The following is a 14,963-nucleotide window of genomic DNA, read 5'->3' as shown; positions in this document are numbered from 1 at the left end:
AAAACAGAGGCTCAAGATGAAACATTGTCCAGCCAAAAAGGTTCTTTGAATAAAAGGAGAATAACCACACAGATACACAATGTCATCGGGATATCTTTTGTAAAGTTGCAATGATTTATTTTACTAGTTTGTACAAAAAGGCTTCTGACAACTGCTCTATGAAAAGAACCAGAAATGTGTATGCATTTTTGCCAACTGTTAATAAATATCTTCTTAAATAAGGAAACAAATGTGTTTAGGAACCCAGAATCATTTTTTTCCTGCATGTGATTGAAAAGGAATTCAGAGATGGAAATAAATAATTCTTCTTCCGCTTGTGACAACTATTTACACAAAAATGTACAAACAGTGAAGCTGATGTTGAGCCTAGCAACAGAAATCCTGTTATTATGCTTAAAAACAACAACAAAAAACCAAAACAGAAACAATCCCCACATAATATTTAATATATGAGTCCTATACAGCAAGACACCGTGGTCCAAGTTAAAAACGCAATACACCAACGCAGTGACCACCAACACTGAAACACCCGCAAGAGAAAACTAATCCTTGACTACTAAATAGGGGAAGTTCAGGCATGATCAGCTTTTAACTTTCTAGGCAGCACCTTCCCTTCCTTTAGGAGGTTTACAGAAGCCCTGGTGTGTAGATGTATGCAGTGTCAAAAGATGCTTCCTCTCTGAGTGATTTCAGTTCCTCACTCTAAGCAGGGATGCACTGAGGGGAGGTTTGGCAGGTTGTGGTGGATAGTGCTGTCTGCAGGCTCCACGAGAGGTGGATTTTTGGCTTCAGCTGTTGTCCTGCCCTGTGGCTGGCTGCGTTTGCCCAAAGTCTCCCCGTGGGGAGGTTTGCTGCAGTCCTGCCTGTGGCGTGTGCCTGCCTCAGCCAGGCTGCTCCTGCAGGTGTTGGAGAGGTCTAGGGGGATGCCAGGCACATCTGGCAACGTGGCAACTGCTCAGCAAGGCCCCCATCCAAAACCTACCAATGTCATGGATGGGCTTCCCCTTTCCTATCAGCCTAATCCTGCTCCTGAGAGAACTGCTGGGAAAACACCAATTGACTGAAATGAGATGAGAATTAGGCCATCAGAAACAAGTTTCCAATTTATTTCATAGACAGTAGGGGGGTTTTCTTCCTTTGCTTATTCTTTTTAAAGTGAGGCATCTGGTCTGGATTTGATCTGTGACTTAAAGGGAGAAGAGCAGTGAGTGAAGTCCAGAATTTCATTTATCTTCTTTCTCTAACTCTCCTCTAAGGCAAGACTTGGAGCCAAGTCCCTACTGTGGCTGCATGGCCCCATCTGCTCACTGAGCAGAGACCCATCTCCAGGAATTTATGATGCCCTGGACCCATCTCTTGGAGCTTTCTGAGGTTTGGAGATTTAGAGCTGGGTGTGCTGGACATGGTGTTTTATTGGGCATTATTTTCTTTTTATCTCCCTGGTGAAATTTATACCAATACTACTTCGGTGCGTGCCAAAGCGGGGAATTGGTTTGTGATTGGTTACTGCAACTCTGTATTCTTCTTTGCAACAACTTTAATTGAGCCTTAATTACTTAAGTGTGATGTTTGTGTAACCTGTGACTTTAAAAGAAGGAAAAGGAAAACCCTGGAGGGGACATTTTCTTGCTTCTGGTTCCAGCTTCTTGGTGGCCCTGGAAGGGGATTGTTGTGGGTTTTTTGAGGTGAAGCCGAGGGAGCAGGGGGTTCATCAGAAGCACTGGCCCCAGGAAGGAAGGTTTCCCAGCTTGTTCCCAGTCTGTGTGGGGCTGCATCCCAACTCACAGCACCCTCTGACTCGAGTCTCCATGTTCTTGGAAAAGGGCTGGAACTTGTTCCCTCAGGGAAGTCAGTGGACATTTTCCACACAGCAGCAGGATCTTTAGTTACATCTTTACAGTAACTGCTTAGGACACCCCAGCTAAACGTCAGGTTTGATCCCTCTTTCTCAGCATTTTGCTGCTTTCCTGTTTCAAGTTCATAGCAAATTGAAACACCTTCTGGCTGCTAGAGGAAATTTCCTTCCTTGTTGACAGAAAAAAAGTACACCCCAAAATTCTCACTCTTTGAAGCACTTTTCTTCAGCTCTTTTGCTTGCTAATTGACTGTTTTTTCCTTAGCCTAATCTGTCATTTGAATTTGTGTCAATCCACATCCAGCTTTTGCTACTGTAGTTTAAAACTGGAAGTTGAATGTAATTCATCCTTGGTTTTGCTTATGAAATTGAAGCAGAGAGATGGAAGCAATAATTTTCTAACAAAATACCTGTTCACTCCAGGTATATTTTGTTCACTTATTTTATTGCAAACCGTGTTACAGGAACTACACACACTTATTAGTCACAGCACAGTCTCACCTTGGCTAGATTATTACTGTTTTACTCACAATCAACACTGGTGAGTTTGCAATCTCCAGAAAGACTCATTTGCAAAAGTATGTACTGTAGGAGCCAATTTTGTAAGCAGATTTGGTTTTAAACGGTTTCTCTGGCTTGTTTCAGTTTACAAGCTCATTGTCTGTAATAAACTAAAACAAAATGTGTTCAAATGCCTCTTTAGATCCAGAAACTGTTCCATTGTCTGAACTTTCAGAGGCCTGGTCCTAAAATGGTTTGGGACTTTTTTAAACCCATGGCTGGAGCACCAACATTTCCCCCAACCCCACACAGCCACACAAACCCACTCTTTACAAATAACTTTTTTTCTTTTCTCTGTCCTACAAATCTAGTGGCAGCCACATGCTCGTACCACCATGTTCCTGTATTTTTTTAAGATAACATTGGAGCTGTCATCAAAATAGAGCACTGAGATGGCGTTGAGTTGTGTAGGAGCACAGCAGGGTTTCGGCACAGTCTCTGGGTTTATAAAGTGAACCTGGGGAATGAAAATAGAGGAATGTTAAGATTTAGTTCTCCTCTCTCCTCCTACCATACTCTTCTTTCCTGGGCTACCTTCTGCCTGTCCCATGCCCTCATTCAGACAGCTGAGCTGTGTAACTTTGGGTTTCTCTGATTCTCAGCCTGACCTCAAATCCACTTTTGGTGGCAGCATGGAGTGGATCCTTACAGAGTTTCCCCAAGAGATGCTGACAGTGGGTCTCGTGTCTTGCTCCTCCCTTCCCATGCATTGGGACTAAACCCCCTCTGCAATGTCTATCACAGGGCCCTTTAAACCAGAGAGAGCCTGACACTGCCTGCAGCAAAGACAGGGCCATTTCTGGCCAGGTGCTAATTCAGGCCAGACATGGGCCAGGTGCTGCAGGTCCTTGAGAGCTAAGGCAGATCCTCCTTCCCCCGTCAGCTCGGAGACCCATTGTACCTAAATTTATTTCTGAGTAGCAGCTGTCAGGTGTGAGCCTGTGCTAGGAGATGGGGTGCACCTACCAGTGTCTGTACAATGGCATGGTTGGTAGCATTCATGTAGGAGTTCAGGGGGAAAGCACATTCTCCTTCACAGTAATAGGCAGCGTAGCCCTCCGGAGCGATGATCCAGTCCTTGATCAGATTGGAGCCATTAGATTGTGGAGAAGGGCAGAAATGCAGAGAAACAAAAAGCCAGCCAGCACATAAATCTAAACATTCCATGCACAGTCACAGTGGCCTGCAAATTAAGAATCTGGCCCCCTGGCCTTTCTAAAGCTGTCTTTCAGGCCTCTGAAGTGCCTGCTCTTCCTGCAGGGACACACCCCACATTGCAAATGTGCCCACAGAGCAGCTGGACATCTGGGTTCAGTTCTTCATCCATTCAGCAGCGTCCTGGCTGTCCACAAGGATCACTTCACCCAGCAACACAATGTAGACACAAGCTTTCAGAAAGGAAAATAGCTTTAACCAGGTCTAAAAAAACCAGGTAGATGAAAACGGAGAGCCATTTGTGCCTTCAGCACTGCCAGAGGACCTGCAGGCCCACAGCCCCTCAAAAGGACCTGACTGTGTTGAGCTTCCAGCCAGCCTCACACTAAATATTTGTATACCCAGCTTAGCAGAAGCACTTAAGCATGCTAAAGGCTGTAAACAGTATTTTTCCCCTTCAGGATTTAGAATAAAAAATCTGTTAGTGGCTGGATCTCACTGCTGCAGCTGATAAATGATGGCAAAAGGCACCCCAGCCCTTACCTGCCACCCCAGGTCCCTGAAGCTGACGTAGAGCTCGTGTTTCTTGCAGGCCTGTCGCTGGTCACTGCTGCTGTTCTCTGTGAGGGGACAACGGTGGCCATGAGGCTGGGCAGCCCCAGCTCCCTCAGCAGGGAGTGAGGCATTGCTGCTCATCTGCTGCACTTACAGCTGGTTTTTTAGCTGTTTTAGTCATATAATAATGGCTGGGTTCTACATGTATGAAATGCACTTCTGGCTTTTTAGTGCAAAGCCAATAAAAGGAAAGTAAGTTTATCTTTTTTTTTTTTTCTGGACTTCCTCTGACCTCCTAATAGCATCACACAGCTCACTCTATTGCCTATACATAAAAGGAGAATCAGTGCAGTTTTAAAGTTTTGTCCATCTTGGACCTCTAGCCTGAGCTGAAGGCCCAAGCAGAAAGAATGGCTCAGGAAGAATTCCATCACAGAAAGGGTGGTCAGGCACTGGAAGGAGCTGCCAGGAATGCAGTGGAGTCCCCATCTCTGGAGGGGTTCAAGGGACTAGATGTGGCAGTGCTCTGGGCTGGTTGAGAAGGTGGGAGTTGGCCAAAGGTTGGACTTGATGATCTTAGAGGCCTTTTCCAAACTTAATGATTCTATAAAAATGTGATTGGAAGCTCTGTTTTCCTTTTCCTTCTGCTCCTCACAACCTCTCCTTCCACTCAGTGAGGAAGCAGCTGGAATTTGCTGCTGCCTCAGCAGAGCCAGCCCTGAGCTGTGGCTCCTGCTGGGATCCTCATCAAGGGCCCATTCCTCTGAGCTATCACATAATTAAGCCACATTTCTATTTCAAATGCCTGATGGAGTTTTCTTCCAAATTAGGAAGCACAGCTCCCCCCAGAATAGCCGTGGTTATCCTGAGAATGAATGGGTTTTCCTCTTCTGTGCAAGAATTTTGGGACTACTATGCTTTTTAGGGGCTAAACTTAAAATCACGAGCCCTGAAAATGAACAGCATTTGGATTCAGATGCACTGATCACTTATCACTGATTACTGATTGTTTTAATGTAATTATCTTTCATTTCAATATAAGAATTTATTTCATATGGGAGAAAAGGAGGTTTTCTGGGTAGGTACTTGGGGTATTTTTTAAAATTTGAGTTAAGAAAGCCTTCAAACAAACATTCTTTCCCCTGCCACTTTTGGAACAACCCTAACCCCACACCGTTTCATACCAGTGGTGGACCAAAACAAGTAACACAGGAAAAAACCATTCCCCCCACCATCCCAGAGGCAGAAACGCGGCCCCAGCCCGCCGTGCTGTACCTGCAATGTTGGAGACCCGGAATGCCTCCTGGTTCTTTGGTGTCTTGGACCTGTTCTGGCTCCTCTGCTTGCCCCCCGTGGAGCGGATGCTGCGCAGGTGCACCTCGGTGGCCTTGAAGAAGGCCACGGTGAAGGGCTGCTTGTTCTGGGGGCCGTGCCTCCCGATCAGCCCCGCCAGCTTGGGGTTGATGCTTTGCCCTGCAAGCACGGCACGCTGGTGAGAAGGCCTGCAGCAGCTCTGGCAGCAGCCAGGACAGCACAGGGCAGAGGTGCTGCCTGCTCAGGGCACTCCTGGGAATGCCATCCACCCTCCAGGGAGCTGGGCTTCATGGGCAAAGCTGCTTCTGGCAAGAGCAGCTCAGCACAGCTAGCTTCATTTTATATCTCTGTGTTAAAGTTGCATTAATTTCTCCCACATATAATTGTTTTGCCCCATATCCGCTTAGCATTAGCTTTCCCTGCATTCTTTAGAGGGGTTTCTTCAAGTTCACCAACCTATAATTTGAAGTGATCCTATAAAAGGAACCGTAAAACTCAGCCCATAGGAACACTAAATTCCCACTGGAAGGTTATTAGCTTAAAATAAAAATGCCTTGTATGAAATGCTGACAGAGTTCCAGATATACCTCAGTTGAGAGAAACAAATGTTTAGAGACATTTTGCTTATTGCTGCATCTTGCCACCACCATAGCTGATAACTTTGTACAAAATTCTGATTATCGTCCATGATAATCGTGATTTCATCATCATCCTTCATCTTGGGCACTAAAATAATTTGATTTTTGGTAAAAGACATTTAGTAGGTTTCTCTGTAGAATTAAATCAATTATTTATTAAAAAAAAGCAAGGAGAAGGTGGCAGTGGGAAATGTAATGTTTCTCCTTGTTGCTGCTGAGGGATGTCTGGATGCTGCTGTGCAATGCAGAGCTGATATCCAGGATTATTCTCTCCCAAGCTACTGAGTGCTGCTGCTAAATCCAAGTTATGGTTTTGTGATCCTTTTGCTAAGGCCAGAGCTGTGCCTTGTCAGCCACAAATGAAGCAGCCAAAGGACAGCTGACACTGTCCTGGAGAAGCCCTGCAAGGCTACCTGGCCAGGGAGAGTGGGAGAAGGGCTCTCTGTTCATTTATTTAGTATATTTTTTTTTTTAATAGACTGTATTTGCTTAATGATTACAGATCATTTAATAGCAGATAAAAAGGAAGGTTGGGGGTTGATTTATTTTAGTATCTGACTTCACTTAAAGCCTTGAGGACTGCCCAAGCATAAAGTGTTGCATCAAAATCCTGCTGCACTTCCATCAGATGATATTCAGTGCTTCCCCTGGCTGGGAATCCTGAACCAGAGTCCCTGATTTCTGCTGGGTGTGGCACTCACCATCAACGCCTTCCACGGAGAGCTGCAGGCCCAGGTTGTGCTGGGGATTCACCACCCAGTGGTTACTGGTCGCGGTGATGTCGAACACCAGCCACCCCTCCTCTGCAGCCCAGATCGTCCTGGAGTCCAGCAGGAACAAATCTGAATCCCTGAAATGAAAGGCAGAATTCCCAGTTTGCCAGGATTTCCACTGGAGTCTCCACAAACATCCTTTAGGCAGTGCATGGGGTTGGGATTTCAGCGATAGGCAGAGCTGGGCTGGGCTGTGCTCCCCTCCAGTCACCCTCCAATGAAACTTCAATTCTCTTCAAGAAAGGGAGAATGGGTTCAAGCAGGGCTGAGCTGGTTTGGGGTTACTTTGCTGTTAACCTTGAGCTCCTAATGCAACTTCAAAAAAAATGCTTGCCAGGCCCAGATCTGCAGAATTACTGTTTGCATATGCAAATCCCATAATTGGGCAGACAGTGCTGCTCATTAACCTTTCCAAGCATAATTTCCTGACTTCTATGCATAACTGTAGTGTTGGTGCAAGCCAGCTGGAACATTGGTGTGCATACATTAACATATGTAATAGTTGTTTTGTTTTTATTTAATTGCTTATCTGAGGTTACAGATAACTGATTGAGGCAATAACCCTCTGCACAGTCACAGGTCTGCACTGCTGTGGGTCACAACCTTTTTCCAATTCACTGCTTGGGTGTTTTTTTAAAGGTTTTTTTTAGGTTACTCTAGCTGAAGAAATAATATCAGAAAATGGAAAAGATCCTAAATAGAGAGATTCTGTTCTTTTGAAAAAGGTGAAATTATTTCAGATTTGCAAGACATTTCTTGGCAAATTTCTGAAAAATTAAAATTTGAGAAAATCCAGGTTCTGTAAAGGAAGGAGTTTTCTCTTATCAGAAAAGAAAGAGATAAAACTCAGATTAAAAAAATAGATGCTGTTGCAGTGCTTTTATAAAAAATTACTTTAAAAGAAGAACAAAGACAGATGGTGGAAGTGTCTAGACAAGTCCTGTAAGAGCTGCTTTTGTACCTACAGTGAAAAAGCATGATAACTTGTTCAAGAGTAATTATATCCTTTTGAATGAAGAACTATCCTTGAAAAACCCTTTAATCACATCCTCAAAGCTTTAAAGGCCTTATGAATTTGGTCACTATAGATTTGTCAGTGCACATATGTATATTCAGCTTGGTTTACACAGTGCCTCTTGTTTGCATGAAACATGAATTTATCAGAAATGAATCTGAGGAGAGCTGCTGGCATAAGGGCTTTTGACTCACAGCTTTTAGTGATTCTTTCCCCCTCTGACATACCAATAAATTAGAAGCTTTTGTCCCACACAGAACAGGAATGGAGGGTTTTTTGCAATGCTTTTATTATTTATCTTTCCTTTCAACCTTAATGGGGCAGAGTGTGTAAGAGATGATGCTTTCCTCTGTGAGCTAAGGGATGTCACCACCCACCTCTGACTGTGCTGGCTTGCATGAAATTAAATTTCTGAAATGAGTTCCTGCAGAGCACGTGAGCACAGGGCTCAGGGTGTGCAGGAAGAGGATTCTGTGTTCCCTCCCTAAAGCAGGACAGATTTGGGTACCCCATCTGGGTACCCCATATGCAGCCAGTGCTGCTGAGGGTGCAATTAGATCTTGCTTTTAAGCAAAGCTCTGGTTTGTGGAAGAAGCCCTGCAGAGCTGGACTTGCTGCAACACCTCCTTGCCAAGGCAGAGGGGATCCTGTGGGAGTGTTCCAGTGGATGTTTGGGAGCCAAAGGGGTGGCTCAGGAAGGGCTGTGGTGCAGCAAAGCCGAGGCTCAAGGCAGGTGCTGGCAGCTCAGTCAGCTCTGCTCCCAGGAAATCTGAATTTAAACAGGATGGGTAACCCCTGTCACGTTAGTTACAGCAGTGCAAGAAGCTTGAACTCCAACCAGGGGACAAATCTCCTGGGGTTTCATCCCCACCCAGGAGCAGTGGCCCCGTTTCCACAGCGCAGGACGCCTCCCACCCTTCCCTGTTTACAGCACACTGAACCAAACACGTCCCAGAGGAGCCAGGGACGAGGCAGTTGCATGGATTGGCCCGTTCCAGTGGCTGAGGCCAAGTTTCCAGGAGAAAAGGGTGTTTTATTCACATAGTCCATTATTTAAGCATGGCCCCTGACTGGAACTCATGATTCACACAAGGTTTAGTTAACAGGGACTTGGCTTGCTTGGTTTTCTCCCCTTGCAGTTTGCAGGTTGATGATAGTAGCAATCATTATAATCTTTTTTTTGGTTTTAGCTACTGCTCAACTGCAGTATTATTACTCAGAAAAAACAGCCTTTAAGCTTCCCATGCTGACATGATGCAATCGGGGTAAGCAGACTACAAGAGGCATCAAGTACCAGGGTGAGTCAGTCTGGGAAATTGTATAATGCGTTTGTTTTCCTGTAGTTACAGCAATGTGCAAACAATAGGCCTGCAGGGGAAGCCCGAAGTGAGAGAGATCAAAGGGACCCACTGAAGGGAAATGTCCTTCCCACACACACTTGGAACATTTGGACCCCAAAAAAGCCCAGTGTCAGATGCCTTTGGAGGAGTTTGAGCACCCCTGGGTTAGTGCTTTCTGCCCTGGCCCAGCAGTGGCCAGGGGTGGGATGCAGAACCTCACTGGTGTTGCAAGCAGAGGCTCCTGAGATGTGGCTCCTGTTCAGATGAAACCTCTTGTTCTTTTCAAAAAGAAAACCTCCTTTAAGTGGAATGTCCTGCTCTCCACAGACAGGCAAACAGCATTAAATCACCAGCTAATAGGCAGCCAGCCCTCGAGATATCCTTGTTGGACAAGACACAGTAAACACAGCAAAGAAATGTTGTTCTGCTAAGACTTAAACAACATTTATTCTGAGGGCTCCCATCTAATGACTTGTCACAGAAGGTAGTGCTGGTTAAGTCTAACTAATGTGGCTGCTTTGGGTTTTAGCTGAGAGATAAAGATCTGAGCCCAAAGAGAAAAGGTTTCTAGTGCACATCTCACTCCTGTACCTTCCAGCTGTGTACACACAGAGCATGTTCCTGGAGCAATGTGAGCGATGGCTCTGCAGCAAGGAGGCAAAAAAACCCTTTGGTTCCTTGGCCCTGCATTCATTTCCTTCATTTTAGAATTTCAGTGCATGCAAGAAACTGTACCGTGCCTTTTTCCAGAGCAAGAGATAGGAAAGGCACATGATCCTCCTTTTACAGGAAAATTAAGCTGGGACATGGAAATGTTAATGTCTAGATTAGAGTTACATAAATTACAAAGTCTGGATCCAGACCACAAGTATGTTCTGTTGAGACCACATCAAAATGGCTCAGCGTTCAAAGAACTGACATCAGCGGGAGTGTCAGAGCTTTTAGCAATGATAAAATTTGGGGCTTTCTGCTCGCTTGTCTCAAGCATCGGGCTCTCAGTGGAGCCTGAGATGAAGACAGGAGGTTGGCATTTGCCTGCTGGTGTCTTTGGTAGTGTCTCACAGTGGATGCCAGACAGGGGAGTCACCTCCTGTTAGAAAGCACTCCCAAAAATTTATCTACAGGTCATGTAAGTGCTGTGTGGTCTGTGAAACTTCCTGAGTGAACTTGTTTTCTGGGCTCAGGGGTGAGTAACAAGTACTGCAGCGTGAGGGTGGCTGGGCAGGATGCATGTGAGATCGTGTCTGGGAAGCAGCTGGAGCTATGGAGGTGGAAGGGCTGACCTGCCAAAGGGCTGATGGTGGTGAGGAAAGGGATCACAAATATTTAGTGAAGAGAAAAGGGCTGGAAGAAGTGAGGATTGTGGGACTGAGCGCAGAAATAAGAGAAAAAAAGTACAGATACGGCAGGGAAAGGAAGGTGTGGGATAAAGGGAATTGTTGCAACACGGCAATTCTAAAATAAGAGAAAGAATTAACAGCCATGAAGCTTCATGAAAATGTGATGTATGGCTTCTTGATTTTTGCTGGGGTGCTTTTTCAGTCCCTGGGATGCATCTTGGTTTGAAGCCATAAACACTAGAAACATACCCAAAAATGAGAAGTGCTGGAGGTGCCCCAGTCACCTGCCTTGGTGAGCTGTGGCACGAGGAGAACATGGATGAAAACATGAGAGACAAAAACTCTGCATTGGCAAGGGAGCAGGAGATAAAACTCTGCACTTATAGACTATAATGCTGTAAGGTCCACACTATTTTAGGTCAGCCCTCCTGCCAAGCAGTCCCTGCTTCTATGTCTGTTTTCTTCACTCACTGTCCCCGTCCCGCTCGTCAGCCCTGTTATTTCAAGCTGCTGGTTGACAAGTGGTAGTAAACACTAATGAGCACTTCCAAGTGGGATAAAAATAAATGGGAAAAGGGACAGGCAGCAGCAGTGAAGGTGACTCTTGGCAATTTCCATTGCACTGTAAGACAAGGTGATTTCTGTGACCAGCCAGCAGTGTGTGCTGGGAGCAGCCCCCAGGCTCTGTCCTGACAGCAGCAGCTCCTGCTGCCCCTGCCTGCATCAGGGACAGGGAATCCTCACCCAAAGAGCAGCTGGGCTGCCCTGCTCCCTCCCTCTGCCTGCAGGAATTCCAATATCAGTGCTTTTACAGTAACCATACAGAGGCACCTTGCAACAGCCTCTGGATGGCTTTACAAAGGTGGGTTAACCCTCCTGCTTCTGTTTTAAAGTAGGAAACACCTGAGGCATGGATATGTTGAATTCTCATTGATTCAGCATGTAAAGCACAGTGTCTAAGGCAGCAGCACAATCCTCTGCTCTCAACTCACATTCTAACCCTAGAGGGGCTGTTTGGGTCACAGGCACAGGGCAAGTTTTCCAGCAGGCAGCCCAAGGACATTGGGGAAGGGGGTTTGTCACATCCAGGTTGGAGCAGGTGGAGGGAGGAGGAGGCAAAAAGGGCATCCTGGCAGGGTGTGAGGAGATGTGGGGTTAGAAGACATCTGTTTGGATTAAAAACCTGCCGTATCCAGATTCCAGTTTGCTTGGTGTCATTGCTTAAAGTCAGCTGCAGCTGTCCAAAGACAAGCTTAGGAAAATATTTTTCAGACTTTCCTACTTTGAGAGGGCCCCAGGATCTCCCTGGGCCTCTCCCTGGCACGTTTGCAACACCCTCTGTACATAGACCTGATGCAGCCCTCCTCCCACACCTTCCCTCCCCTGTGCCTGGGATCCCCTGCTTATCCCTCCCTCTCCCTCCCCTCTGATAAAAGCTCTCCCCACTGATAAAAGCTCTCCCCATGCCCCCAGGCAGGAGCCACCAGCCAAACACAGCCCCGGGGCTCTGCCAGGTGAAGGGATGTCCACAGCAGGAATTCAGTTTGCTAGAGGTGTTTTCCAAGGATTGGCCTGAAAACTGGCTGTACTGGTAGTGAAACAGATCTGTGTAAATTCTGCTGAATCTAGGGGAAAAATTAAATTCACTTTAAAATTGCAGCAGATTCTTAATTCTGCTTTGTGTGCTTCTAGTAGCTGTGTTGTCTTTCTTAGTGTTGGAGAAGGGTAAGATCTAGATCTCAAAGGCTGATTAAAAGTGGCAATGGGAGTTTGTTACTGAGATGCAACATGTTTCCTAAACGTGAAGCCTGTTGTAAAAACAGTGCTGGGAGAAATGAGGTTATACACACGTCTCTGACACTTTCTGTACAGCTGTTTCTGCTCAGCATTGAAGGTTGATCAGGGCATCACTTACCCAAGGACCCACTGGGGTATGCAAAATGCCTCCTGCAGCTCCTCAAGTGTCTGTGAAGAGCTGTGCCTTGCTAAGTTCAAGATTTGTCAAAGGTTTTGCAGGCTGCAGTGGCTTTTAGGAATGGTCTGAAGGAGAAAACCAGATACAGCTCTGTTCTTGGAGAGCTGCAGGATCTCTGTGCTCAAGTTCCCTTGCTACTTGCTGAGAGATAAATGTAGTTGTGGACTGAGTTGCAGATAAGTCACCAAAAAATTATAATCAAAGTTATTGTCAGTATTTGTAGATACTGTCATGGTGCTACATGACATTAGGGGCACATCATTAAATCCAACTGTGCTGTGCTCATCTCAGAACGATCACACTGGTACTTTAAAAAGCCCCAAAAAGAAGGCACATCTGCTTTATGGGTCGGGTGGGCCTAAGCCTTTCTTAGGTACTAGAATTACATGTTTCAACCCACAACATGGAAGCAGACTCCAGTGAGTGGCAGAAAGGGGTCTGGAGAGGGGCTCAGGTTTGATCTGCTGCAGCAGTGGTGTAGTTTGAAGCTCAAGCTAAAGCGTTCCAGCTGCAAGTCAAACCCAGGAATGCATCCTGCAGGATCTGATTTTTCTGTAGGGCTGGTAACATGAGCATTCAAATCACTGCCTTTGAAGCCCGTGAAATCCATAATGGCCACAAAGTGAACATGTAACAACTACATTTCAATTACCAAAGGCTGGTCAAGTACCTGGTTTTATTCTCTCCAGTAAGAAAACTCCCATCGACTTCAAAGGGGTTGGGATTCACTCTGCAGTGCAAGAGCTGGGTCCAATGAAACAGGAGATGTAACTCTGGGATGAGGTATTCCAGCTTCAAAAGGTGCAGATAGAAAAGCAGGATCGAGCTCTGAGCTTTAGGGCTGCTCTACAGTTTGCATTTTTTCTGCAGCTGCAGGTTAATAAACTGAGGGGAATGCCCTGGCTGAGCACTGGGATCTGCTTTGCTCTCCCTCCTTTTCCAGGGGGAGCAGACTTAAGCAGCCCCTGGCTCCCCATGGCCACCTTCAGCTCCCACTGAGGAGGGTTTGTCACCACAGACCCGGACTGGATGTCCTGCTGCTCTCACCCTGCTCAAGTCAGGCACTGGCTTTGCAGAACACCTTCCCAGGCTTTAGGAGAGTGAGCCACGAAGTCCAAAAAGAAGTTGGACATGAGTCACTGGACTTTGAGCTATGCACTTGAAAGCTTTGAGGCATGTTATACCACTTAAAACATCATCAGTGTTTGTGATATTTGGGACATTTTTGTTCATGAATGTACTTGTTTGCCTAAAGTGAATAACTGATGCTGTGTGCCTAAAGAATGCTGTGCACGCCTTTTTATCGAGGAGATGTTGCCAGTTTGAAGAGCTTGCCTTGCAAGGAAAGATTTGGAAAAGCCAGAAAGAGTATTTGATCATTTAGCCTGATTTCCTACAAACACCTGCAATAATATCTTCAGTCTGACAGAGATGTAATTTCTGGCAGTCCAAGGCAAAGTGACATCTCATCTGCTGCAAAGGAAGGGCTGGGCCCTCCTTTTTGCTGCCAGGGCTGTGAGGTTGAGCAGGTGGATGGGGGAGAGCTTCTACCCTGCAAACACTTGAGCTGTTGAGGGGCAGGATTTCGGGGACGGTCTGCTGGGGGTGCAGCTGTTGCTCTGGAAACACCTAAGCCTGTATTTTTCACTGACAATGAAGCGCACGCAAGAGATGTTGCTGGTTAGATACCTCCGACCTGTCTGAACTCGTGAAGTCATTAACTGCTCATACCTCTGCTTTATGTGAGCTGAGGGCACCATCACACCCTCCGAACTGGAGGCTCTTAGTGGTTTCACTGAAAATCCTGCCTGCAGCACATCTCACAGAGGAAAACCTCTCCAGTGCCCCTCAGCCTGAGCCTTCCAGCCCGCCCTGTGCTGTTGGTGGCTCCGGGAGCTGTCCTGCTCTCTGCCGTGTGTGAGAGGATGCTGAGCTGCCCCTGGCAGCAGCTGCCGTGCCTCGGGCACTGCACAGCCTGGAGAATCTCAGGTTCAGGTCTCAAAAGGCAATTCCAGCAGTGCTTCTGTGTCAGGAGAGCCCTGGGAGAAGGAAACCCGAAGGCAGCAGAGGTTTCCCTGCCTGCGTGGTGGGGAGGGTTTGGCTTTGTTTTGCTCTTGTTGCTAACAACGTCAGATGGGGCTGACTTTCCAGCAGCTCAGGATGAGACAAACAGCCAAGGAAGCATCAAAGTCAATGGGTGTTTTTTGATCAACACTGGAGAGAGTTTGTTTTCTTTCTCCACTTGCCCAATGACACACTGACTTGGATGACTGGGCTGTGACAGAGCCGGGTGGAAAATGTCAGTGGAAAAATGCAGAAAAAGAGCAAATATTTTTACAAATGGTAGTGACAATATTTTTACCTTTGGTCAATCCAAACCAACAGGAATATTTTTTCAGGACAAGCTGTTCAAAATTCACCATTGCCTGTGCCAAAATGTAT

General features: G+C 46.3%; 1 protein-coding gene across 1 annotated transcript in view; it reads right to left on the bottom strand.

The window, feature by feature from the left end:
• Positions 1 to 2,279: 2,279 nt before the first annotated feature.
• BMP7 (bone morphogenetic protein 7) overlaps positions 2,280 to 14,963 on the bottom strand; it is a 39,267-nt gene continuing 26,583 nt past the window's right edge. Inside the window, exons 3-7 of the mRNA XM_064391386.1 lie at positions 6,780 to 6,928; positions 5,402 to 5,599; positions 4,115 to 4,191; positions 3,383 to 3,493; positions 2,280 to 2,873 (exon numbers count right to left, since the gene is read on the bottom strand). Of these exons, the coding sequence (XP_064247456.1) occupies positions 2,724 to 2,873; positions 3,383 to 3,493; positions 4,115 to 4,191; positions 5,402 to 5,599; positions 6,780 to 6,928 (685 nt within the window). The 3' untranslated portion in view covers positions 2,280 to 2,723. The remainder of the gene's footprint in view (positions 2,874 to 3,382; positions 3,494 to 4,114; positions 4,192 to 5,401; positions 5,600 to 6,779; positions 6,929 to 14,963) is intronic.

This window comes from Passer domesticus, chromosome 16 (genome assembly GCF_036417665.1).
Source record: "Passer domesticus isolate bPasDom1 chromosome 16, bPasDom1.hap1, whole genome shotgun sequence".
NCBI lineage: Eukaryota > Metazoa > Chordata > Aves > Passeriformes > Passeridae > Passer > Passer domesticus.
The sequence above is the reverse complement of the archived record's forward strand: the minus strand, read 5'-3'. Positions and strand labels throughout refer to the sequence as shown.